Raw genomic sequence first — 26,875 nt, forward strand, 5'->3', positions numbered from 1 at the left:
TAGGTCTGCTGTGACCCTGGTGTGGAAGGAAGGATGAAGTGAAGAGGGTAGATCTGCTGTGACCCTGGTGTGGAAGGACGGATGAAGTGAAGAGGGTAGATCTGCTGTGACCCTGGTGTGGAAGGACGGATGGAATGAAGAGGGTAGATCTGCTGTGACCCTGGTGTGGAAGGACGGATGGAATGAAGAGGGTAGATCTGCTGTGACCCTGGTGTGGAAGGACGGATGAAGTGAAGAGGGTAGATCTGCTGTGACCCTGGTGTGGAAGGACGGATGAAGTGAAGAGGGTAGATCTGCTGTGACCCTGGTGTGGAAGGATGGATGAAGTGAAGAGGGTAGATCTGCTGTGACCCTGGTGTGGAAGGACGGATGAAGTGAAGAGGGTAGATCTGCTGTGACCCTGGTGTGGAAGGAAGGATGAAGTGAAGAGGATAGATCTGCTGTGACCCTGGTGTGGAAGGACGGATGAAGTGAAGAGGGTAGATCTGCTGCGACCCTGGTGTGGAAGGACGGATGAAGTGAAGAGGATAGATCTGCTGTGACCCTGGTGTGGAAGGATGGATGAAGTGAAGAGGATAGATCTGCTGTGACCCTGGTGTGGAAGGACGGATGGAATGAAGAGGGTAGATCTGCTGTGACCCTGGTGTGGAAGGACGGATAAAGTGAAGAGGGTAGATCTGCTGTGACCCTGGTGTGGAAGGATTGATGAAGTGAAGAGGGTAGATCTGCTGTGACCCTGGTGTGGAAGGATGGATGAAGTGAAGAGGGTAGATCTGCTGTGACCCTGGTGTGGTAGGAAGGATGAAGTGAAGAGGGTAGATCTGCTGTGACCCTGGTGTGGAAGGACGGATGAAGTGAAGAGGGTAGATCTACTGTGACCCTGGTGCTGGTGAAATGGCAGGAAATTAAAAAACGCTTCTACAATAAGAGTTAAACAACAAATATATGTTAAAACACTGAAATTATACCAACTTAAAGTAAGACATCGAAAACAAAACATCTGAAACAAAAACACCGAAGCCCATAATCTGTTAAAATGACCGAAGAAAACAGCTGCAAATGAAATGCTGAAACAAGACAACAATGCCTAAAATGAAAGTCCAAACCGTGACGTCTACTCACAAAACTAAAAGACATGAAATACTTGAATTATACAAACGGGAAAGTGAACTGCTAAAATATACCACACACAAAACAACAACAAAATAGAGATAGAGAGAGAACAAAACTCTATAAATAAACCATTACTTTTCTTGATTTTCATGGGGCTGACCCCGCTCACCAACCCCAGCCCCCACTCTTAGAAAAACAGCCTCGCACCCTTCCCTTGGCATTTGAATTTTTGTGTCGATTCATCGTAACCTTTACCCTTCTATAGCACGTGTTTTAGGTGCTAATATGGTTGGTGTTACGTGTTTCATCTGTAATGCGTTCTTTCTTTTCCTCTAGTTTTTGTGCATTTTTATGTTTTCCTTCAGTTGTTTTCACTGGTTATCACTTTGTATTGATGTATTTATAAAAATGTCTTATTAACCCCTTCAGTGCCCGCCCCTTTCCCCGCCCAGTGCCGGCCGTTGCATTAGCGGGCGGGGTCTATGACGAGCTGGACTCGTCATGGGCACAGCGCCACCGCGGCCCATGACGAGTCCAGCTCGTCATGGGCACTGAAGGGGTTAAGAACCAGAACACACCCAGTAATCAATCAATCTATCTATATGTCTATTTTTATTTTTTGCAGATTTATCTAGCGCGAACTCGACCCGAAGGTATTGGAGCGCTTTACATGAGCACCAGTTACGTTACACAAGGACAGATTCAATTTTTGGGACGGTAAGTGATTTGCCCAGAATCACAGGATGTGGACGCGACCCCGAGGCTCAAACCCTGGTTTCCCAGCACCAAAGTTGGCAATCTAGCCGACAGACCACATCTATCTATCTATCTATCTATCTATCTATCTATCTATCTATCTATCTATCTATCTATCCATCCATCCATCCATCCATCCATCCATCCATCCATCCATCCATCCATCCATCCATCCATCCATCCATCCATCCATCCATCCATCCATCCATCCATCCATCCATCCATCCATCCATCCATCCATCCATCCATCCATCCATCCATCCATCCATCCATCCATCCATCTATCTGTCTATCTATGTCTGTCTGTCTCAAAACAATTACAGGTGGGAGAATGAGAAATACGATCAATGAAGAGTGAGAAAGCATGTGAGTGAGTGATGGATGGGAGGAGGCAGGGAGGGAGGGAGGGAGGGAGGGAGGGAGGAGGACATTGATGGATGAAGGGAGGGAGGGACTAGGAGAGTTATGCCTACTGACAGGCAGAGAAGGAGAGCCAGGGTTTAAAGAGAGAGGTCTGTTTTTTTTGTTCAGTAGCACAGCTCTCCCAGGTCTGCAGTGTGCTGGCAAATGAGCAATAATACCATGACATCACCATGCGAGCTGAGCCTCCCACAGGGGTGGGGATGGAGCTGAGAGAGAGAGAGAGAGAGAGAGAGGGAGCAGAGAGAGAGAAAGGCTTGGGACCAGCACTCTAAAAGCACTTAGGCAGACACACAGCAGCAGGGCATGCTGACAGAGCCTGGCTATGATCGCTTGCGGAATGACTCTGTGACATCAGTGGAGGACGCGGTACCCAGCCTAGACATGAGCAGCAAGGTCGCCTCCACGCCGGTCGCCTCCCCGTCCCCATCACCAGCCCACTCTTGCCCTCCGCTGGCTGACCCACGCCTGCAGGATGACCAGGAAGTGGCCACTACATTTTGCATGCTCATCCCCAAAATGCCACAGTGGAAGTTTGCAAACCCATCGGGGTTTCTGAACCGCAGCCCATCCAGTGTCAGCAAGGATCTGCCAACTGCCCGCAGTGTGGCCCCAGCGGAGGCCGCGGGGCCCGCTGCCAGCTTGGCTGCTGTCTTGAGCGCCTGTGAACCCGTCTGCTCCACTCCATGTTCTTTGCAGGTGATGAGCCGCTTTCGAGGTGGCGGTGGTGGTAATGGTGGAGCAGCAGCTGGTGTGGGAGGAAGAAAGAACAGCCGTGTGGAGGGCATCAAGCTTGCTGGTGAGGAGTGGAACCGCAAGGGAAGTTTCATCAACAAACCCGCGCAGGGCTGGCTGCACCCCGATGACCAGATCTCGGGGCCTGGAGTCTCCTACATCGTAAGGGTGAGTCCTTGTTGACCTCTGTTGGGGGCTATAGCATTGATTGCATCTACAACATGTAAATAGACATCGCTGGGGTGTGGGATGCGCCTTTTCATGGCTGCGCTTGTTTCAAAATGCTGCTCTTGAGTTGCATTCACAAGGTTGAATCCCAGCCACAGGGGGTGATGGGTGGGAGGAACTATCAAGAGTGGTGAACAGCGTGAGTACGTTTGGGGGTCTCTCATGAAAGGTTGAGGCCGGGGTGAAGTTTGTTGGCCTAGAAGTTGGCGTGAGCCCTACCAGGCCGCTTGTAGCTTCAATTGGTAATCACTAGCTTTCTCCTGATGTACCCTCTGCATTGAGTGAGACTGGAGCGATGTGTGTTTGCTGCCATAGAAGGGACTCGGGAGTGATGTGTGCATGTACCGTGAGACTGGAGCGATGCTGGTATGTCACTGTGACACTGCAGCGATGCCCGGACATTGCTGTCAGGCAGTATCAGCGGGCTTGTAACATTCGGACTCCTGCTTCTTTTGGGAGCCTTCCCTGGGCTGCAAAGTTACAGTGACTGCCAGAGTTGGATTTAGCCAATGAGGAAGTGTGAGACTTTACAGAGCTCCCTTGAAAGAAGTGTCTGCTCCTTAAGCATCGGTAGAGGGGTCTGGTCGTATTGGAGGCGCCATATAGTTGTGTTGGTTCCCGTGGGCCACTTGCTATGACGTCAGGCACACAAGAGAGGCTCGAAGCACTCTCAGGTATCACATTAATCCGTGTAAACCTGACATTAAACCATCTGTGGGGGCGCTGGGGCCCACAATGTACAGATGAACAAGGCCCAGTTATAGTCGGCCTAGACACTGCCCGTCGATTTGCCTGTTTTGGCAATCCATCGATCTTAGCTCACAGCTGAGGCCGGTTTTCGTTCTCACTGATTCCTTATTTTCTTTCCCACTCGACCTGCGCTGAGCGGGGCCCCCGGGGGACGAGCCCTCTGCCCCCAGGCCGCTGTGTGTGTGTGTGTGTGTGTGTGTGGGCCTCGTCTCCCCTCCGCACGCGCCTCCCCCGGGTCACGTGGACGCGCTGGGCACGTGACTCGTGCTAACTTCACACAGGGGCCCGGTGCAAGTATTTTTCTGTGCCTGTACCCAGGGCACAGTGACACTAGAACCCCAAGTTTCACAGAAACTTAATTAGATCAAATACAAAAAAGCAGCTTCTTAAAGATGAAAACAACATTCAAGAGAGGCGGGTTTCTACCTTCAAAATGAGATTGTTTCAATTCAGATTCTACATATCGCACCTGCTGATGGTGAGGGCCCCTAAAGCTGCAAACACCTGGGGGGGGGGTGGTGAATGTGGGTGTGTGGGTGTATCATGTCAGCAAAGCTGCAATCCTTGTCTAGTACTCATCTTCTGAAAACCCAGGGCATTATGGGAATAAGAGTGCATGCGCCTGCCCTTCCTGTCCACAAACTGAGCAGGGATGGTGCCACCAATGCCTGAAGATCAGGACAGTTCATGTGCAAAGAAAACCCAAAGTGCTGGTGGCAAAGAGCAGAGCATGCTCCCCGAAACAACGCAGAAAGGAGGGGTTCAGCCCAACAGCGGTCAGGTCAATATTCGGGAATTAGCTGGGCCTAAAATCTCTCCCTTATGAGTTAGAGCAACATATTAGAAGTCAACAACAAGGTTTTTGAAATGTGTGTCAGCCTGACTGACAGACTCAATGCATCGGTTCCTGCCTGGCCTTTGCCTGGGCCATGTGTGGTTAGGGCAGGCTGGCTAGATCCTGGAGTCCCTGGAGCCATATGTTACGTTATGTTATATCATTTCATGTCATATTACGGTATGTACAGAGCACAGATTATGCTACGTGTATTTCCTCTCTGCCCCATCGGGTCTGATACCTTTTCGCCCTCATTTTGGGGAGTCCGACATAAAAAGGAACCTTGTAAGGCTGATGATTTGTGACATAAGCTGTGTATTTGTTGTTCGGCCCTGTTTATACCATGAGTTTTAATAGATCGATGGGTTATGGAGTTAAATGGGTGAGACCCGAGGGCTCCAAAAGTGTGCCCTTGCTGTCTGGAGCAACTGGCTTATCTATTCCCTGGTGTAATGTTTTCTGAGTGAGTTAACTGGTTAGTGACGATGCAGTGTGGTTGTAGGTAAAACTGATTATATCCATCCTGTGTGTGGAAATAATCTTTAAACTCCATTTGAGTAAGTGCACCCTACAGCTGCCAGAACCACAAAAATGAGATGCAGGTAGATTCAGGCACTCTGCAGAGATTTTGATTGATGACCGACATGCAACCAGAATGAACCCGACATAGACAGCAATTCTTATTAGCCACCCTTTCAACAAATAAGACTTAAGGTTCTGTGTTAGGAGAAATTTGATTGGATAGTGGGAGCCAATCAGACTAGCTCTCAGACAACTGCTTTTATTTTGCTTGCAGGCCGGTGATTTAATGCACAAGTCGGCGGACTGTTGCAAAATTCTACCTGCGGTCCACTTCTTTTTAGTCCATAGCAGGGGGAAGTGGATCCCCTCGAGATAGTCAAGTCGCAATGGGATTCACTGCCAATTACTAGGGGCTAAAACATGCCCAGGGTGATGCTGGGTGGCCATGATATCCTTGTACTGGGATATCTGTACGGTGCTGGAGTTCAAATTAACACGCTCTGTTGACTGATTAGTGTGGCAAGAACCAAGCCAAGCATCTGCGCCTGTGATACCCAACAACATGGCATAACTGAGATTTGTTGGACGTTTGCTGTGTGCTCTATATATGTTGTGTGGTGCGTCAATGACACTGATTCATATTTGGTTATATGTCACAATATTGACGTCAATGACATTGACCTGCACATATATCGGGTCCACAGCATCGGCTATCAACATGACATCAAGGTTTAGATTTGCTGTTCTTTATTTCACATCTACATACTCTGTGTGACATGACGGGTGTCACTGCTGTGGTAGAACTCGACATGGCATATCTGTTGTTGTTTGATCTCTCATTACATTCTGACCAGTGTGTTATTTTGGGAGTGTTGGTTTTAGGTGTCAGCGGAAGGTGTCTTGTGAGCACGATGGTACTAAGGGGTTTAGTGTACTGTGTACCTGCTCAGTAGGATACTTGTAGAGCGTTCTCTCTAGTGTGTTCCTGCGGGAAGCTGAGTTGAAGTTAACAGATGCTGGGGCACACGGATAGCCGTTTACTATTGTTTTTGTATGTGGCATATCTGTGCTATGTTGGACGCGTGTGAAGTCTCCTGTCCAAAGTCACATGCATGGGAGAGACAGGCCGGCCGGCCCTGGTTTTCCTTTATCTCTGCGTGAGTTTGCATGGCAGAGACAGATTGGTTGGTCCTGGACTCCCTGTATCTGCCTTGCAGCATGCATGGGACGGGCAGAATGCTTGGCCCCTAGATTCCTTGCAGCACGTATGGGAGGGACAAGTTTCTTGACCTAGGTTTACTTGTAGAAGGCATAAGAGGTACAGATTGGTTGGACACGGATTCTCTTCATCCCTATGGTGGCATTATGGGAAGGCACGGTCCTGTTAAACAACATATGCTCTGTGACGGTAGAACAGCATGTCCAATAAGGAAAGCCGGCTAGGTGCTACTGGTTCTTGGAGCGCTTGTATTCTGCTCTTCATCCACTGAGAAGTGTGGGAGTAGGTCAAGCTGGTAGACCATGCATATAGACTCTAGCCCTTTACATTTGCCTATGCGCCTTGGATTCCCTGCATCCATACCGTGGCATCTTAAAGCCATTAAGGTAAAGGGAGCATCAGACATTCTACAGCCTCCTGCACACAACACTGCATTGTTTACGTGGCTCTACTCAGGCCGGCCTTTTCACAATCGACCACGTACTCACCAAAAAGTGGCAAAGTCTAAACCTGACCTCTAACAATACTTTTATATCCAAAAATCACACAAAGAAGATACACAACTAATGAAAATCTCAGAACCATCTGAGAACTGTGCCTAGAGTAGTGAAGTGCACTAGTGCCTCACTGATGCTGTAAGGCACTATACAAGTGCTAGCAGCATAACTTTATACTTGTGGTTAGTAGGGGACTGTATTCCTGGAATCTGCCAGAATCTTATAGTTGAAGGATTGCACTGCCTTTGTCAGTACAGTGGTCGAATGGACCAGCCAGCCTTGTTTGGGATCGAGAACCCTTGTATTTTGATGACAGGGATTGGGATTATGGATATGGCCAGGGCACAGTTCTCTCCGGAGTCACCAGGTGTGACATGTGTCTCTCTCCTTCTCGTGTCCTCTTCTGGAAGGTCTGTGCTTCCTTGGGTGACCATCATGGGTCAGCTTCAGTTCACACGAGGGAGTGTTCCAGCAGGACACAGTTACTGTAAACTGAGGAAGGAGTATCTGGGAAGTAGACAAAGTTCGCCCTTTGGAGGAGGCCAGTAGGGGGCGTCACCTACTGTGGAGCACTGGGTCTCGGGCACCACCAAAGTTTCCCTCCTAGGGACTACACGGTCAGCACTTCAAACCACACCAACGCAGGCTCTGCTTGGGAACGGTGGTTTCAGTACACACGGTTTATTCTGGCCCGTTACAGCGGGGCCACAGGTGCGATGGGTTCCAGGTGGTGCTATATAGGATCCACAGCCCCATGGGAGCTCTCGTTCTGATGGCCTGTAAGGTTTGAGCAAGTCTCCTTGTTTCAGAGGAGTGCCCAGCGAGACCCCAGTCCAGATGGCACAGCAGTCCTTTGAGGTCTCTGCGGAGCCCTCCGGCCCTGATCACTAAGGACTTAGAACTGGAATAAAGGCGAGGGTGTGCGCCCCACGTTGAAATACATCTTCAAGACATGGCGCATGGATCCACTGTCTCAAACTGCAGGACCAGTTTGGGGGTCTTTCAAGTGTCCTCCTCAGATGGCTCTCGAGACAAAGCCAGGAGGTAGCTCTGGGGCTGTATCAACGTGGAACACCCACAGCGCAGGCACAGAGGTGTGAGGTTTCTGCACCTGGCTGTCATCAGTCTAGCTGAAGGAGTCATCAAGGACAGGCAAAGGAGCAGCCCGACCCAGAGACGTCCTCCCTTTCACAGCAGAGTCTGCAGTCTCACCGCTCACCGACCATCACCCAATGGAGGTACTCAGCAGCACTAATCAGAAACTTCTTGCTCATAAAAGAACTTATGGAATTTCCATTTCCTTGTCTTCATCCTTCTCTCTTCAGCCACAGGAATGCAGGCCGTACCCTTCCTCTGTGGATGAGACCACTCCTTACCCTCCATCTTGTGCACTGGCAGGCCAGGGGCATCTGAAGTGGATCACACTGGCTTCAGGACTCTGGCTTACTCACACACAGACAACTCGACTACTATGCATGTGGTATATACATTGCACACGGCAAACACTTGACATCCATGTGAGATGCCAATGTATTGCTCTTGGCATACACATAACAGCAGAACTTTAAACAAGTGGGCGTCATTCTCAGTGTCATATAAAAAGGTCTGGCCACACTGATGATCAGTTCTAGACCAAAGCAAAAGACACACAATTGATGGACGGAATGCAGAACAAATCAAAACATTCACCCCCAGTCAAGAGATCTGGGTTAAATCCATCATTCTTTTGCTCACCATGCCACCCCAGTTTAAACTTGGGCATATGCAAATCAGTCTTGACCCTGTGCCTCATGGGAACAGTCCAGCCCAAACAGCCAAGCGAGGTCCTCCCTGGACCGGAAACAAGCATCCTAGGACCGGTTTCGGGGTTTCACCCCTCTTCAGCAAGGATAGCTTGATTCCAGTGGTACAGTGAGGCCAGGACCCACGTCTAGGCATACTGGCTGGGTTCAAACTGGAACAGAATGGTGAGCAAAAAACCGATGGATTTAGGCCCAGATCTCTGTACTGGGGTGAACGTATGACATTGTTCTGCATTCTGTCCATCAACTGTTGTTTTTGCAACAGTTCTAGACCATGGCATGCAGCCACCACCGCATCATATGCTATACTCAGGACACGGATAGGAATCATCTGCTCATACTTAGTGCACGCTAATAGCACAACTCTTAGTTATCAAACCTTATGGCTTGCAACAACTCCAGGTGTCTAAGTTCAAAGACAAGAGAGTTATGTTATTTTACATGTTATGTTACAACATATTTATAGAGCGCATGTACACCAAAAAGGCTTCATAGTGCTATATTGATCGCCACATTAATATCAGCTGCCTCAAATCTGAGAAGCACCCGCCGCCCTGCTAAGAATCAGTGTTGGGGCAGGAGGGGTGAACACAGAGGGTTTCAGGGGAGAGGCTTGCAAGAATTCTAACACATCAGATTGTCCCTGACCCAGAGACCACCAGAGTGAGATTTGACTGCTTGCCATGAAGCCTGTGGACTCTGACCAACTAATGGGGCAGAATTATTCTTCTACCCCTACTTCTGTCCACATTAGAGACGCATCCTTTCCTTGACGAATGGGAGCTCACACGGGCGGCGGATATCTAGTGCGTGTTGGGTGTGCAGCCGTTGTGCTGTACTCGAGGTGAGGTCAACCGCCGGTGGCAAATCCATGCAGTCTCCTTAATTGAACCTTTCCCTGTACCCCAAAATGTTTTGTAAGTGTGCAATAATAAATGATGCTTGAGGAATTAATTCTTGCAAGATGGTTACTCCACAAGACAGCTGCAGCCTCCTCCCTCTCCTCACGTACCCCTGCCAGAAGGATTCTGTATATTAGCTTCTGTGTGCTTGGGAGTAAGACTGCCACAGTGATGTTTCTCCTGCTTGTCTGGTTGCTTTAAATTCAAAGCATAATTAATCTGTGACTCGAGTTAGACTCATGTCCAGCTCCCCTGGATTTATGACTGTTAGGTCTCTGCAGTTAATATTTTGAAGAGCTACACCCTTGAGACCTGCAAGAACCTCGCGCTTCCTGGATGTTGGAGATGCATGGCGTTCATTTTCCTTCTCTTGAGACCATCATAGGGACATATTCTGTCCAGGACCTTGCTGACAAGCTCCTGAGAACATGCAGCTTTCCAATGAAGGGATGAGCCGTACCATGGTGGAGGACTGGCCACAATGACCAAGATGAATACTGATAAATAAAAACAAAGTTTCCCTTGGTTCCTACACACCAGATTAGAGGCAGAAGTCAACTCGTGGCTCACCACTCACAACCACACTAGAGTAGAAATGTTTATAGTAGCCCCACAGTGAACAATGAAATATAAAAACAAAAAACTTTTTACACAATTGTTACACACATTTTATTCAAAAGATTTTTTAGGTTACAGTATAAGTTCAAAAGAATATTAAAATCCAATCACAGAAAGATTGTTGTTGCTAATTCAGAGAAGAATCCAAAGACATGTTATACACTCTAAAAACCCTTACCTAGTAAGGAAAACACATATGTCAATATTAAGAGAGAGAAATACAACAATGTACTTTGAAAAAGATAGGATATAAACAATAACACCATTGAAACATGTTGACGCACTGTTTGTATAATTCGTAAAAGTGACTGGAACTGTTGATACAAGAATACGAGTAAGTGTACCAGGTCTCAGTGACAAACCTGTCCAAATGAATGTGTATAATTGAATGACAAAGTACTATGGGGCATATCAACAACAACCGGCGATAATTATCGCTGAGCGCACTTAGCGCCTGGATAATTATCGCCAGCTAGCGTTGATTTTTATCGCTGAGATAGCGTGCTATTAGCAACGCTTATCTCAATAGCGATAAAAATCCTCACGCTAACTGCCAAACGTGAGATTATCGCTGGAAACCCAGCGATAATCTCACGTTAGCTTGTTGATAAGGACAGACAAACTTAGCCATGATATCCTCCTTCCATAGGATATCATGGCTAAGTCAGTCCTGAAGCAGGCGTAAGGAAAGTAGCGATAACAGGTGTTATCGCTACTTTTCCTGACGCTATGCTTCATAGCGTTAGGCTTGCTGATAGGAGAAATGTCGCTTAGCGATATTTCTCCTGTCATGCCAGGTCAGGAATGCCCACTTTGCATCTCATTAGAGATGCAAAGCTGGGCGTTAGGAATCCTGCCGCTAAAGCAAGGTTTCACGTGTTAGCGTGACCTTGCTGATTAGGCGATAAAATTATTGCCGCTTTTCGGACGAAAACGGCCGCAAAAGCGGCGATAATTTTTTTATCGCCTGCTTGTTGATATGCCCCATTGTCTGTTGTGTTTCTCTCTCTTAATATTGACATATGTGTTTTCCTTACAAGGTAAGCGTTTTTAGAGTGTATAAGATGTCTTTGGATTCTTCTCTGAATTAGCATCAACAATCCTTCTGCGATTGGATTTTAATATTCTTTTGAACTTATACTGTAACCTAAAACATCTTTTTAATAAAATGTGTGTAACAATTGTGTAAAAAGTTGTTTTGTTTTTGTATTTATATTTCATTGTTCATTGTGGGGCTACCATAAACATTTCTACTCAAGTGTGGTTGTGAGTGGTGAGACACAAGTTGACTTCTGCCTCTAATCTGGTGTGTAGGAACCAAGGGAAACTTTGTTTTTACTTGTTGATAGTACCCTACTCCCTTGGTGTTGTAAAAGGGGTCCCTCTCACTTACTATAGCAAGATGAATACTGAGACATCCAGGTGAGTAGCCTAAAAATGTTGACCCAGCCTGGTTCAGCTGCATCATCAACTCTTCTTCACTGTAGAGACCACCATCAAGCACTCCACAGTGCAAATCTAAGCCTAGTGTAGCCTGGAGCCAGGCCATGAGTCTCCACCTGGGGTGCAAGAGCATCCATTGACACTTGAGGTTCATGATTTGAACTTGTTTTGCATGACATTGAGTTCAAGCCTTTGCTAGCTCCTCTGATTGCAAGCATTACTGGCCACCATCAAAATCCAAGGTCTTCCCCAACCTTTTTATTAAAGTGGCCTCTGGAGCAGCAGACAACCTCTGGCTAAAAAGCCTCTACCTTAACCAGACATCCTGGCATGCAGGCGTGGGACATTTGGTGCTGCCTCTGACCAGCTGGTGCCAGAGACTCAGGAGCATCAGGCTGCGATTAGTGGATTTCAAGATAGGAGCCATTAAGTTGCATGAGTCACCCTGACTGAGGCACCATGTGAAGTTAAGACACTAAAAACATCCAGCTGTGACAGACCTTTCATAAGATCTCACCTCATTTTGTGGCCTGGTATCACTAGACTGCAGCTGTGACCCAGAGGAAGGCCCAGACCCCTGTGGATGGAAGCAAACCTCCCTCACCCACCCAGTGAAATAAAAGTAATAACAAGGAACTTCATTTCTCAGATTTATAAGAGGAATCACAACCTCATCATCAGGACGGTCAGTGCAAGGCCAGTGCCCCACAGCATCCTTCAGAGGAGCTGTGATTCCCCAGAGGTCCATTGGCAGAGACCGTTGTGTCTTCCACTGCAACACCGCCCCATTGGCTTTCTATGAAGAAGCGAACATGAGGGCACGACAGAGATGAAATCCCAAAATTTCCAAAGTTTTATGAAGCTTCCCTAACAATAGGCGGAAATTAAAATTACTCCATCGCTATGAAGCATCTAAATGATGCACAGAAGATTTAAAGAAAGCCAAACTTGAGATACGCCAGTCCATGCGACAATGTCGGAAAGCATATTCACCTGATAAAAAGGATAGCTTTGTCCGGCGGCTAAAGGCCTATAAAAAGTTAATATGAGAGGCCAAATCGACCTACTTTTCAAACAAAATTCTTAAATTTTGAAAACAAAACCAAAGAAATATTTGACGTTGTTAATGAACCGTCCAACTTGGATCGTTCAAATGCTCCGTTGGTCCCGACTCAAAAATTGTGTGATGATCTGAACTCTGTCTTCATCGATAAAATACAGATGATAAAAGATGGTATTCCTCTCAGCTCCTTAATCAGTGCTATTCCCTTGGAAGACATACATTCTTCAAAACTCACGGCATTCCCGGCCATTATCAAAGATTATTTTTCAAAGCTGACGACTAAAGTCAAATGCGGATCCCCTAAAGTTATTTGCCCTCCTCTGATCCCAAAAATAATTTTCTCCCACATTCCGGAACTGTGATCTCTTTGCTCAACTTATCCTTAAGTCTGGGCATTGTCTCTGATGCCTTTAAGGAGGCGGTAGTCATCCCACTTCTAAAAAAAGCTGGTGAAGATATGTCTTTCTTGAAGAACTGCCGTCCTATTTCCTTACTCCCTTATTTAGCCAAGATATTAGAGGCACACGTTGCCCAAAGTCTTTGCTCCTTTTTAGAAGATTTTTCCTTTCTTGATTCCCACCAGGCAGGTTTCCGTCCCCCCCCCCCCCCCCCCCCACTCTGCCAAACCATCATGCGCTCCGTAGTTGATGATATGAGAGAAGCAGCAGACAAAGAACTGTCCTTTCAGACTTATCGGCAGCCTTTGACACGGTGGATCATGATATCCTAATCAAGGGTGCCGAAGCCGCGAGTCTGCAGGAATCAGCACTAGACTGGATGAAACCTTTTCTCCTAGACCGCTCTCAATCGGTCCGCCTCTCCCCTTTTTTAGGTCTCGCCTGACCCAGCGCATGCGCTGGTCTGGCGAGACTTATTGAGAGGGCTCCAAAAAGTGCTACCAGGCCAGCCTAGAGCCACAGTGCATGTGCGCGGGCGTGAGCGCCGCGTTTTACCGTGATTACTTTCACTTTCGGCCGCACGGCCGCTTTGATGTTTGATCGTGATCGCGATCACTTTCACTTTCGCGGCCGCAAGGCCGCTTTGCATAGCCAATAGATCTCGCTTTTGGGACCTTATAAGTATTTAGTTACGCAACTGTTGCATGGCTAACCACTTATAAGGTCCCAAAGGCGAGACCTATTGGCTATGCCAATGCTTGTTTTCATCTACGGTCAGGCTTAATTGCGGAGTACCACATGGCTCTTCTCTGTCCCCCCATCGATTCAACCTCTGTATTCGCCCACTGGTGCGCTACAGAGGCGAAGGGTGAAAATGTAGAACTCCGCCGATGACATTCACGCGCTCCTCAATATTGATGATATGACGGATTCCAGAGAGTTTTTTCAGAACGCCATGTTCTACGTCACAACTGCAGCGTCAGGGATGTATTTAAAGTCTCAAACATCACATGAGCACGGTGACTATCGGCTCTTGATGTGTTCAGAGGTTTAAACATTGTATCTGAAAGGCATGTTCAACATGATGTGTATGTTCAGACCCTTGAACACTACACAGGTGATGTATGTCCTCATCACACCTGTGCTAACAGCGAGGAACGCTGCATCGGCTAGGCATGTCGCGAGTAATGTTTATGTTCAGATTACTGAACAGAACATGACGGAGGCATGTCCTAGTTCATATCTGTGTTCAGGATCTTCGCCTGTGCAACATGGAGGTATCAGACATGTGTTCAGAGCCTCAAACAGCACATGAACTAGGCATGTACCGGTTCATAGATGTGTCCATAGTCATAGAACATGGCAACGCATATATACGTCATCATATGCATGGTCAGACCTTTGAGCATCACATAGGTGAGGCATGTAGTGGACCAAACTGTGTGAAGCCCATGGAACATTGCATGCTGGAGGCGTGTCACGGATCATACATGCGTTCAGGGCCTTGAATAATGCATGGGTGAGGCATGTCCAACAGCACACGTGTGCTCACACCCATGGGCTCGAGAGGCCGCGCACACTCAGCTGACAGCACTAATTACGCTGTGCAGCGCGTGCGCCTCCCCGGCTTCTCCCTAATTAACGAGCAGTAATTTAATGTCAGGAGGAAGAAAAAGAACAGGCCTTCCCCTGCTCTTTCTGGAACCTTCTTTTCCTCCTCGGAGCTAATCACTGATAAACGACGGCACCGCCGGCCTCGGTAACTCAATTTGTAGGGTATGGAAGAGAGATGTAAACAAATTAACCCCTGGCATCCTGGGCGCTCAGAGCAGGCCTGAGTGACAGCTCAGGTGGAGAGGCCCGGGCACCAGGCAGGAGAGGGGACGAGCTAGAGGGAGAGGGTGGGGAGGCGTGAGAGAGAGTGGAAACGAGACAGAGAGAGGAGGAAGAGGAGGAGGAAAACAGAAAAGTAAACAAAGGAGGATGGGGGGGACAGGAAAAGAGAGAAATGAGAGGCAGATGTTGAGAGACAGGAGGAAGAGAAAGTGGAGAGAAAAAGAAAAGGGAGACGACAAGAACCATTGTGTGAGAGAGAGAGGACGAGAGGGTAGAAAGAGAGAAACAAAGAGTGCAATAAATTAGTGAGGGAGGGCGAGTGAGAGAGATGAATAAATTTGAAATAATAAAGGACAGGCAGAGGGAGAGTCAGGAAGAGGGGAAGAGAGAGAAAGAGAGAAAAAAAGGAAAAGTGAGACAGAGAAAGAATGAATAAAACCAGGGATAGCACAGGAATGAAATGAAAATCAGGAAATAAGGGAAAGAGAGATGTATCAAATAAAGAGCTAGACGTTCGAAAAAGAGAGGCAGAGAGAAAGAGAGAGAGAGAGAGAGAGAGAGAGAGAGAGGCTGAGCTGAAAATATGCTAACAGGAAGACAGGTGAGTCTTGGAGGAAAGAGAGCTAATCAGAAACAGGGGAGCGATAAAGAGAGAACATGAGAAGAGACGGAGAGGGAGCTGGAGATGGAAAGCTAGAGAATCACTGAGGAAGAGAGCGAAAGAGAAAGAAAACACAGGTGGTTAGAGAACGAGCGAGACATGGATGCAAGAGAGAGACTCAGAGGGAAAGAATTAGAGCAAAAGGGAACAAGCCTTGGCATAGCCAATAGGTCTCGCCTTTGGGACCTTATAAGTGTGTAGCCTGAGCCATTGGCTGTGTCGGTGGCTGGAAACGATGCTGTAGAGCAGCGTGGCTGCTGCGCTGCATGTTGAAAAGTTATAATAAATGAGAGTTTGCGCTATTGGCATTGTAAATGACAATGTCTTTTATCTATGTGTTTTGTTTTGGAGTGGAATGGATGTATGTGGTTTGGAGTGGAAGTATGTGGGTTGATTTGAAATTGTTAGTTGTGGAATTGTGTGAGGTAGAATTGTGTGATGTGTAGTGTATTTGTGTAGTGGAATTATGTGACATTGTGCATAGAAAGGGTGAGTGCTACATAGAATGGATAGAAAGGAAGATAGCGAGGGATAGGTAGTTGGTGCACGAAGTGGTAAATTAACTCCAGATAGAGGTGGTGCTGGGTGACTCTGAGGGGGTGCTGAGTGATGCTTTGGTGCTGGAAAAAGAAGGTGAGTTCTGAGCCTGCCCTCCTAGTTTTGCCAGGAGATCTACCTGATGTCAGTGAACTTTGCTGCTTTTCTTTTCAGTTAAGAAGAAAACCCTTATGTTTTATTTGACAATAGTACTTCTGAGTGTCGAGGAGCTGCTCGAAACCATGTAATAACTGACATGTGCCACAAAATGATTGGGAGCCCGCTTCATCAAAGAGAAAAACACTTAACACAATAAAACAAACAAGCAGCCAACCATAAGTGAATATGGGGCATATTTACAAGGCAGCGATAGAAAATTATCGCCGCTTTTGCAGCCGTTTTCGGCTGAAAAGCGGCGCTAATTTTATCGCCTAATTAGCAAGGTCACACTAACGCGTGAAAGCTTGCATTAGCGCACCTATTCCTAACGCCCAGCTTTGCATCTCTAATGAGATGCAAAGTGAGCATTCCTGACCTGACATGACAGGAGAAATGTCGCTAAGCGACATTTCTCCTATCATCAAGCCCCACGCTATGAAGCATAGCGGCAGGAAAAGTAGTGATAACCCCTGTTATCGCTACTTTCCTTACGCCTGTTTCAGGACTGATTTAGCCATGATATCCTATGGAAGGTGGATATCATGGCTAAGTTTGTGAGTCCCTATCAACAAGCTAACGCCACATTTCGTGAGATTATCGCTGGGTTTCCAGCGATAATCTCACGTTAGGCAGTTAGCGCTAGGATTTTTATCGCTTTTGAGATAAGCGTTGCTAATAGCACGCTATCTCAGCGATAAAAATCAACGCTAGCCGGCGATAATTATCCTAGCGCTAAGTGCGCTTAGCGATAATTATCGCCGGTTGTTGCTGATATGCCCCTATGTTTTAGAATAAGGATCCGTGTACTCCAGGCTGTGTGCACCGGGCTTCCTTCACACTCTCCTCGGAACTGCTCGCTCCACCAGGCAGGATAAAAACCAGAGTTCCATCCAGGAATGTGGACGTTTAGACTCCAAGCGATGTATGACATGGAAAGGATAGATCGGCAGCCATGGCACTGAAGGAGCCAAGCCACAGACTAGAAAGGAATCCGGCAAGTGACTTCTATGTGCAGTGTTTGCTAACAGAGCACGGGAGAAGTAGGCGCAAGCGAAAGCTCTATTTTCACTTCTCCAAAAAACATGCTGTCAACAACACGAGGGAGGAGGGTGGGAAAGACATCGGAGAGCTGTGGGGGTGTTGAGTAAAATTACGGGGAGTGGGAGGAAGGTGGGGGTGCTGTGCACGCCCCACCTTATACCCTGGAGCTGGGGAAAGTGAGAGAGCCCCTGGGTGCCATGCAGAACGTGACACTCGACAGCATAGGATGATAGTTTACCACAGACGATGGTTCTTATAATATCATTAACTCATACTTTGTAAAAATGGAAACATGCCCTCCCTCAGCACTGACAGCAGATGAAAATCACACGGGCGCAGATACAAACTCAAGCTCCCCAGATATACACACACTCTCAAATAACGCGTGTGCAAATACAAACACAAGCACCACAGATAGACACACTCACAAATCACATTTGTGCACATACCAACACAAGCACCACAGATATACACACTCACAAATCACATTTGTGCACATACAAACACAAGCACTACAGATATACACACTCACAAATCATACTTGTGCATATACCAACACTCAAGATATACACCCAGTATCACACTTGTGCACATACAAATACAAGCACCGCAGATATACACACATTCAAATCACACACGTGGACATACAAACACAAGCTCCGTAGAGTTCCATATTCTTACATCACACGTGTCCACATACTAACCCAAGTACCCCAGATACACTCAAATTACACATGCAATCACACAAACACCAAATGCACGCAAAGCAAGGACCCATATATTCCGAATAAATTGTGCACAGAAGAAACTACTGGCTGACCTTTATGCACATACCCATTAAGTGTTGTGGGAGAAGATTTCCCTTGCACCTGAATAGGCCCTGTCTGCCTCTGACAATGCCGTCTCCACCTCCTGCCAGGAACCTGCACCAGAGGGGACAGAACTGGTTCTGGCTGGGCACAGACACTCTCTGCTGAGAGGACAAAGGATTTTGGGCTATAAAAAGTGGGTCACAAACCCCTAAACTTTAGAACTCTTTTGGAACAAGAAGACTGCCAAGTGAAAGAGCTGGAGAAGCTGTGAGGAGGAACTACCACTTTGCTCAGTGCTTTGCCGTGTTGGCCTGCAGTGGCTGCTTCTGTCTTGGGTAGTGAAGGGACTGGACTGAACTTTCTACAACTTCTTTCTTTGAGTATATCCAAGGGCTTGAGGTAGAGCTTGTCCCCTGTTCAAGAAGTCTCAGGAACAGCAAAGACTTTAAGTTCTTCTCCCCTCAGCACTGGGGACTGTGTGGTTTGTGCTGCAACAGAAGAAAAAGCAACCTGACGCTGTCTACGACGCCGCTGCCGACTCTGTGTCCTGAAGGCACCGCAGAGGGCACTGTGGCAACGCAACTCTGGTGTCACTGACGAAACCTGCTGATGCCCCCACCAAGCTGCTGCTTGCACCGTTTCCTGTGGGCACCACACTCCGCACCGCCTCGCTTCACAACTCAACCTTGGTATCCGCGACGATGCCGCTCCATGCCGAAATCGACGCCGCTGCCTGCACCGTGGTTCGAGGGCACTACTTGCAAAGTTACATGATGCACCGCCCTCATCCCACACAGCAGCCTTAGCCTACCGACGCCCGGCGCCATTGACTCCAGTTCGTCAGCCGACGACAGCACTTCAGCAACGACGCAGCTTGCACCGTGACCTACCAGCATGGCGGCGAGCACTGCATCACTTCGCACCGCGACCCTGTTCTCCCCGCCGACGCCATCTGACGACGCCACCGAGCCGCTGCTCGCACCGCAACATGAGGGCATCGCACGCTGCACTACTGTACCTCATACCGCAGCACCCAACACTTGCCGACGCCAGCGCTCCTGACTTCAACCGCGAGGAGTTCGATCTGCAACGCGTGTGACTTCAAGGGCCCGATGACTCCTGCACTGACCTCCGGAACTGACGCCTGCGGATGCCGTGCTTTCTGAAGCTCAACGAGAGGTCGCCGATGCCCTGCATTTCTAAAGGTACTGTTTTGCAGGTCTTCCCGACATTGTAGCTGGCCCACGACGCCGCGGTCAGCCATAACTGTTTGGATTTGTTTGTTCATGATGCCGTGATAGCCGGAGCTATCAACTTCAAGGAACTGTATTTTAAGGTTATTTTGATAACTGAAGATTTCGAAGTACTGTATTGTGGATTTTTATCGCTTTTGAACTTGTCTTGAGTATATAAAAATATTGGATATTTGTCTTCACTGGTGTGGTGTCCTTTTGTAGTGTTTTCACTGTATTACTGTTGGTTATGTTCAAATGCTTTACACACTGCCTCTAAAATAAGCCTGACTGCTCGCGCCAAGCTACCAAGGGGGTGAGCAGGGGTTATTTTAGGAGTGTAACTCCCTTATGCTGACTAGAAGGAAGGGTCCCTACTTGGACAAAGGTACCTACTTCTGCCAACTAGAGACCCCCATTTCTAACACCCACCTAAGTGGTTGAAAGGGAAAAGGAACAATGTTGTTCAGTGATGGTGTCAGGAGCCAACAACGTCTTTTACAGGGGTCCGTAAAAAGACAAACCGAAGACAGTAAGTGAAGACATTCTACAATTAAAAGAGTGGAGTGAAAGGCGCGGGAGAGGTAAAACATTAAAAGGGTGATACTGTTTGAAACTGCTTGCCCATCAGTGCTAAAATGCACTTGATGTGTCAGAGCAGCAGTAAAAAAAACATTTGCGATATGAGTGCCCTCAGTAATTATTAATTACTAATGAATTTCAAATGGAAAGGTTAGGAACATCATCAACAAAAATAGTCTCTTATCAAAAGTGACCAGTAGAGGGCAGCAGCAGATCACGGGTATTCTCTCACAGACCCCCGCATGGAAAGAGTGCCCATCATAGTTCACGGCCTAAAACAACTTCATCCCCTGCATGGATAGCTGCTTTACGGCTGCGGAAAGGGCAGGTTTTCTAATACTCCTTCCACCACTTTGCGTAGGGAGGTTGTACGTTACAGCTTCCCTCACTGCTGGCTCAGGTTAGCCGATAAAAAACAGAACGTTTTCGGGTTCCATATGCTGGTCTCAAAAGAAGAAAGAAAACGGCAGGAATGCAGCGTACCTATCAAACACAGCGCATTCCTGTCTTTTCCTCCTGCGTTAGCGCACAATGGGCTGCCGTGCGCCAATGCAGGCACCTTTACGCCATGGTGCAAGTGTGCCTACGTTGAGGGGATGATTATTTTTGTGCAGGAAGGGAAACCCTCCTGCAAAACACAACCCTGAGAGGCATTTGCCTCTCTTTTGTGTGTGCTGCAGAATTCAGCACACATAGAAGAATGAAAAGCGAGAAGAAATAAAGGTATTTCTCCTCATAGCGCCGTACGTTTTTGACACTGCCTCAGAGTTACGATCCCTGGATAATCTGGGGCAGTGTCAAAAAGATATGGGTGTTGCTGGGCACGCCCCCAGCAACACCCATTGCACGCCCCTTTAATGCAAACAACTGCGTTAAAGGGAACAATATTTACAAGGCAGCATTAAGCCACGCAAAGTGGCTCAGTGCTGCCTGGAAATATGGAGCAGGCTCCTGCTCTACCGGAGCATCCCAAAAAGTGACGCGCCGGGGGCGCAGCCTCATTGTAAATGAGGCACGACATGTTTGCAGTAAGGGGCCAGTCTGACACACACTGCAGCAGGCTTGAACCCATTATTGTAAGCTGTACTTACAAATATTAACTATCAATACCTTAATACCAACAACCACATAGATACGATTAAAGTAACAGAAATCTCTACTCCAAAATATCGCCCTTCAAAAATATTTAGTTAAAAGATATCTAATGCAAAAAAAGGCAACAATATCATTCAGTTTTTAAATTGACAATCACATAATACAATCAGTGGAAACCAAAATGTAATGTAGAAAATAACAAAAAAAAGTATAATATTACATGTATTTATTTAAAATTAATTTCAAATGTTGCAATACTTTTTTTCAAATATATGTTTTACATTTAAAATCAATTTAGCTTATAATTATTCTCTGATGTGTATTCAAATCTACAATGATCAAACATAATGACATGTTTCAACATTAAAAACCATTTACTTTACAAAACGCAGACCAATTTAAAATTGTAACACATTTTTATAAACATTGATAAATCAGAAAATAAAATTAAATATTTTCATAAACACATATTTAAGAACAAGTAAATATATTAAATAATTTCATATACATCTACAAAAATCTACAAAAATCTAAAAACATTTAAAAATACATTTACTTTAAAAAAAATGTACATATATTGGACATATATTGGGGGAGGAGGTGTAACCTTTATTCTTTGCGCTCCATACAAAGAAAAATTAGGGAAAGCCTTGGACTCTGTGATGGGTCGGCTGTCAGAATTACTCGGCTGTCAGAATTACCCATCCCACTCCAAGTTAAGCAACACCGGGGAAAGCGTTTGACACTGGAGAGGGGAGAGGTGGGGAGGGGTTAGATTTACAATTCCCACTCCATATCAAACAACATTAGGGAAAGCCTTTGACTCATTGATAGGTAGGCGGTCAGAACAACTAATCCCACTCCAAATTAAGCAAGCCCAGGGAAAGTGCTGGACACTGGGGAGGGGAGAGGCGGGGAAGGGGTTCGATTTACTATCCCCTCTCCAAGCTAAGCAACACCGCAGAAAGCGTTGGACACGAGGAAGTGGAGAGGTAGGGAGGGGTTAGATTTACTATCCACACTCCATATTACCATTCCAAGCAAAGCAACACCTGGGAAAGCGTTGGACACTGGGGAGGGGAGAGGCGGGGATGGGTTAGTTTTACTTTTCACACTCCGTATTAAACAACATTTGGGAAAGTCTTGGACTCTTTGGGGTGGAGGCAGGTTTATTATTCCCACTCCATTCTACACAATACCGGTGAAAGTATTGGACTTGGCGTGGTCAGATTTACTATTCCTGCCTCAAATTAATCAACATTAAAGAAAATAAACTGATTTTTATTTTACATAAATGAAAATTAAAAGAGAAAAAATTCAGAAATGCATCAACTATTAAAGTTTTAAAAAGCACAGTACGTTCATGTAAATGTAGATTACCACAATAACTTAATTCACAAAATGTAATTTATTATTTTTCTTTGCATAAAGATGAAAAATGCTTTTAAACAATCAAAATTTCTTTTACCCCAAAACAAATATTTTTATTTACTAAAAGATAAAAACTTTGATAAATGACCCAAAAATACTGAATATTTACAATAAAAAAATTAAAAGCAAACTCACCCAAAATACCTTGTAGAACCCAACATCACACAACATACATTTAAATAGTAAATAGAAAAATTATATTGTTAGCAACTTAAAAACAAGCATTGGCATAGCCAATAGGTCTCGCCGACGGGAGCTTATAAGTGTTTAGTTATGCAGTAGAATAGGATTTGGGGGGCGTTTTGGGTGAATTGAGCTTTAGGCAATGTTGCACCGTTAAAGAAGGGTGGTAATCGGCATAATGCATTTCCTTATGTGAGGTACGGCAGGTAGCACAAAAGAGAAGTTTCATGTGCACTTGATTACTAAGCGCTCCCATGTGCAGCTTCCAATGCAACACTAAAACATGCATGGCAGGAGTGAGGAGAAAGTCCAGCTGGACTGTGTTACCATTTCAGAGAAACTTGAATATGTATATTGCTGTGACCACCGAGAAGCATTGGAGAATCTCTGGTTTAAAGAGGGCGAAGGTTAAAACAAAAAGAAAATGGGCGAGAGATAAAGCAAGACATTACATTTACAAATATTTGAAAGATTTATTTGCAACAAAGAACAATTTATGTGTTTAATAAAGTGAATCTATTGCTCCTCCCCTAGTCTGGGAGAAGATATACTCTCCTAGAAAGTAATACATGAATATTGGTGCAATACACACAACCAGCAACACAGGGTAAGTATACGAGATTAAAGTGAACCGGGTGTTCCAATGATTTAAATATGTATGGCTGTGACGTGCAGACCAGTGGTGCAACTTGGTGAAGATTCGTTCCGAAAGGTTGAAAAGAAAGGGGAGGGTGAACAAATGAATGAAAAGTAAATGAATGAGATGTGCACAGATCGTGTCATAAAAGCTGCCATTTTAAGTCAAAAAGCAAGAAAGTGTCTTTTCCGCAGCGTGCGTGAGCATTATGACTGGCACACTGAAGTAAATTACGTGGAAATATTGTGTAGTACGTACGATTGCAACGATGAAGAGAAACCAAAACATGCAGCAGCTACGTGTGAGCTTATCAAGCGCCAGTGCTTAGTTTGAGCCGGTGCTTTCCGGTGCTGAGCACCAGCACTTAATTGGCTTCCGGTGCTCGCACCGGCCCCTAATTGTCAACACCACACTTAGGGCAGTCTGCCACAAGGTGGCGCTGCTCATGTAATTTAGAGATGAGCAGTATAACAGATGTTTAAGAAAACAATATACATTAACAAATTGCCAATACCTGCCACAGAACATGTACATACAAGAGAGATGGTCAGTAGTTGTTTTGGCAGCGATGACAAGGGCGATGGGCGGTGCAAGCTGCAGTGGCCTCCTGGTCAGAGACCTGGCGCTTAATATTTTACAAACTAAGCACTGTCAAGCTCCTAGAGTGTCCACGTAGGAATCTCGATCTCAATAATAGAAAAGTGAAACAGTCACATTCCCGATTACAATGACGAGTGGCCATAAAAATACGATGTGACCATGTAAACCTTCTTACCGTGAATTTTGTTAATTTTTCATGAGAAAACCGTTTTGATGGCGCACTCAAGGGATAGAGTGTCTAGACAACCATAAAGTGTAAAACAAAATTTAAAGGCACGTAACCAATGGTAAACAGGAAAAGCGGACTGGGTCGGAGTGTTGATATAAACAAATATAAAAAAATTATTACGTACCAGAGAAGAACAACAGGGCATATCAGCATGCAGGCGATAAAAAATTATCGCCGCTTTTGCGTCCGCTTTCGGACTAAAAGCGGCGATAATTTTATCGCCTGATTAGCAAGGTCATGCTATCGCGTGAAACCTTGCCTTATCGCCATTTCCCTTAACGCCCATCTTTGCATCTCTAATGAGATGCAAAGTGGGCGTTCCTCCCCAGGATAACGGGAGAAATGTCGCTAAGCGAGATTTCTCCTATTATCAAGGCAAAGCAAAGCAGCATAGGTACAAGAAAAGTAGTGATAACCTCTGTTATCGCTACTTTCCTTACGCCTGCTTTGAAACTGACTTAACCATGATATCCTATGGAAGGTGGATATCATGGCTAAGTGTGTGAGGCCCTATCAGCAAGCTATCACCGAAAGTTTTGTGATTATTGCTGGATTTCCAGCGATAATCGCACATTTGGCAGCTTGTGCTCTGAATTTTATCGCTTTGGAGATAAGCGTTGCTAATAGCACGCTATCTCTGTGATAAAATTCAGAGTTGGCCGGCGATAATTATCCTCACGCTAATAAGCCCTTGCTAATATGCCCCAACAATCTTTGGGGCATATTATCAAGCACGGCGTTAAAATTATCGCCCATTTAGTGGCAGAAAACTGCAGCTAAACCGGCGATAATGGGCTTGATAATATGCCCTTGAGAATTCCAATAGAAGCCCATGTTGACACCAGAACATGGGCTTCTATTGGAATTCTCAAGGGCATATTATCAAGCCCATTATCGCCGCTTTAGCGGCAGTTTCCTGCCGCTAAAGCGGCGATAATTTTAACGCTGTTTCTTGATAATATGCCCCTTTCTACTTAAGTTTACAAGAAACAAGGTACAAGAAACTGCGTAATGCTTATACAAAGTCTAGGAAGGCTTGCATTGTTGTGGATACATAATATTTAAACATTATAAAGCGCTATAGTTCATGCCACAGAGTGATGTGAAATCCAGTGTTCTATGAAAACTAACTCCTGAAGCTCTACGAATCGTCGATACAAGCCAATTCTTTGTCGTCCAAAAAGTATGAGCTTCACTAAAGCAACCATCTAGCAAAACAATTCAAATGCGCTGGAGAGCTTTAGTAGGGGGGAAAACAACAAAACAGAAGTGGATGTCATCGCAAAGCTACACAAACAAACAAGGGGAGCTCTCAACCTGGAAAGGATTAACTCCCTGGAGGTGTGTTGACTGGTGATTGCAGTCCTCGTGTTGCATGCTATGTTGCGATGGACGACCAGAAAGAACAGCAGCAATGACAAGAGGGAGTGGGCACGAGCGAGGAGGCAACAGATGGCCAGAGATGGCCAACAAAACGAAACCGAAGGGAGGGAAAGAGCACCCAAAGGCGGTACAGATGTACACTACTGACCAACCAGGGAAAGGAATTTCGAAAGGTAGGCCAAACCACCAACCAAAAGCGCTGGGCATGTTGAAAAGCCCATAGACTGAAAACAGAATGTCTTGCAGACATCGCATGCGCGCTGCCTAGGCTCAACCTAAAAAGATATTTTTTTCGAATGGAATTAAAATATTAAAATATAATACATTATTTTTAATAAATCAAAATATATTTCAAATATTACTTTAAAACCCAACTTACTGAAACCCCCTATAGAACCCAAAAAACAGAAAAATATTAAAATTACAATCTAATTAAAAAAAGATATTAAACTAAAAAGGCATTAGAAAAAGCCCAATAAAATACAAATAACAAACAATTAAAGGATATTTAAAAAAAATAATAATTACAGATTAACATATAACACATACAATCATTATTAAAAACAACATTATCACAGTAATAGATATTTAAAACTTTAATAATATCATTAAGAAAAAAGGCATTACATATCATCGATATTCAAAAATTTGATATAATGGCACACAAGAAGTTAAGACAACCATATTAAGTACCACTGATATGCTGTCATCTGAATTAAGGATGTGCACCTTGCTCTAGAGTAGAGAACCAGGGATCTGTCATGCACTAGATATTGTCCAGTCAGACTTGAATCATAGTTGACCAAAGGTGAACCCTGAACTGCAATGAGCAGGGAGCTGGTCTAGAATCTGCTTATCAAAAATGTTTCAAAGTTGAGGGTCAAATAATTCGAAAATGTTCAGACCAGCTGGGCCCCCGAACAAAAGCAGAATGCCCTCAATGTCCCCCACCACCACCGCCCTTGCGAGGCGAGTGTGAACCTTTCTGCTCAGAAGCAGTATCTCCAGAGGCAAAGCCTCCTTGTCGTGCCTTAAAGCCGTAACTAGAGGAGGTGAAGCCCATGCGGTGCCTGCTGGGGCTGACCCTTTGTCAGTCTGTATGTGGCAATGGGCCGGCAGACAGAAGGACAATGGACCAATCAATAGTCTGTGCTAG

General features: G+C 45.8%; 1 protein-coding gene across 1 annotated transcript in view; it reads left to right on the plus strand.

Moving 5' to 3' along the window:
- The first annotated feature begins 2,534 nt into the window (after window positions 1-2,534).
- The window catches only part of SHC2 (SHC adaptor protein 2), a 90,770-nt gene continuing 66,429 nt past the window's right edge, over window positions 2,535-26,875 (plus strand). The window contains exon 1 of the mRNA XM_085637678.1: window positions 2,535-3,192. Coding sequence (XP_085493804.1) covers window positions 2,596-3,192 — 597 coding nt within the window. The 5' untranslated portion in view covers window positions 2,535-2,595. The remainder of the gene's footprint in view (window positions 3,193-26,875) is intronic.

This window comes from Triturus cristatus, chromosome 12 (assembly GCF_964204655.1).
Source record: "Triturus cristatus chromosome 12, aTriCri1.1, whole genome shotgun sequence".
NCBI classification, from domain to species: Eukaryota; Metazoa; Chordata; class Amphibia; order Caudata; family Salamandridae; genus Triturus; species Triturus cristatus.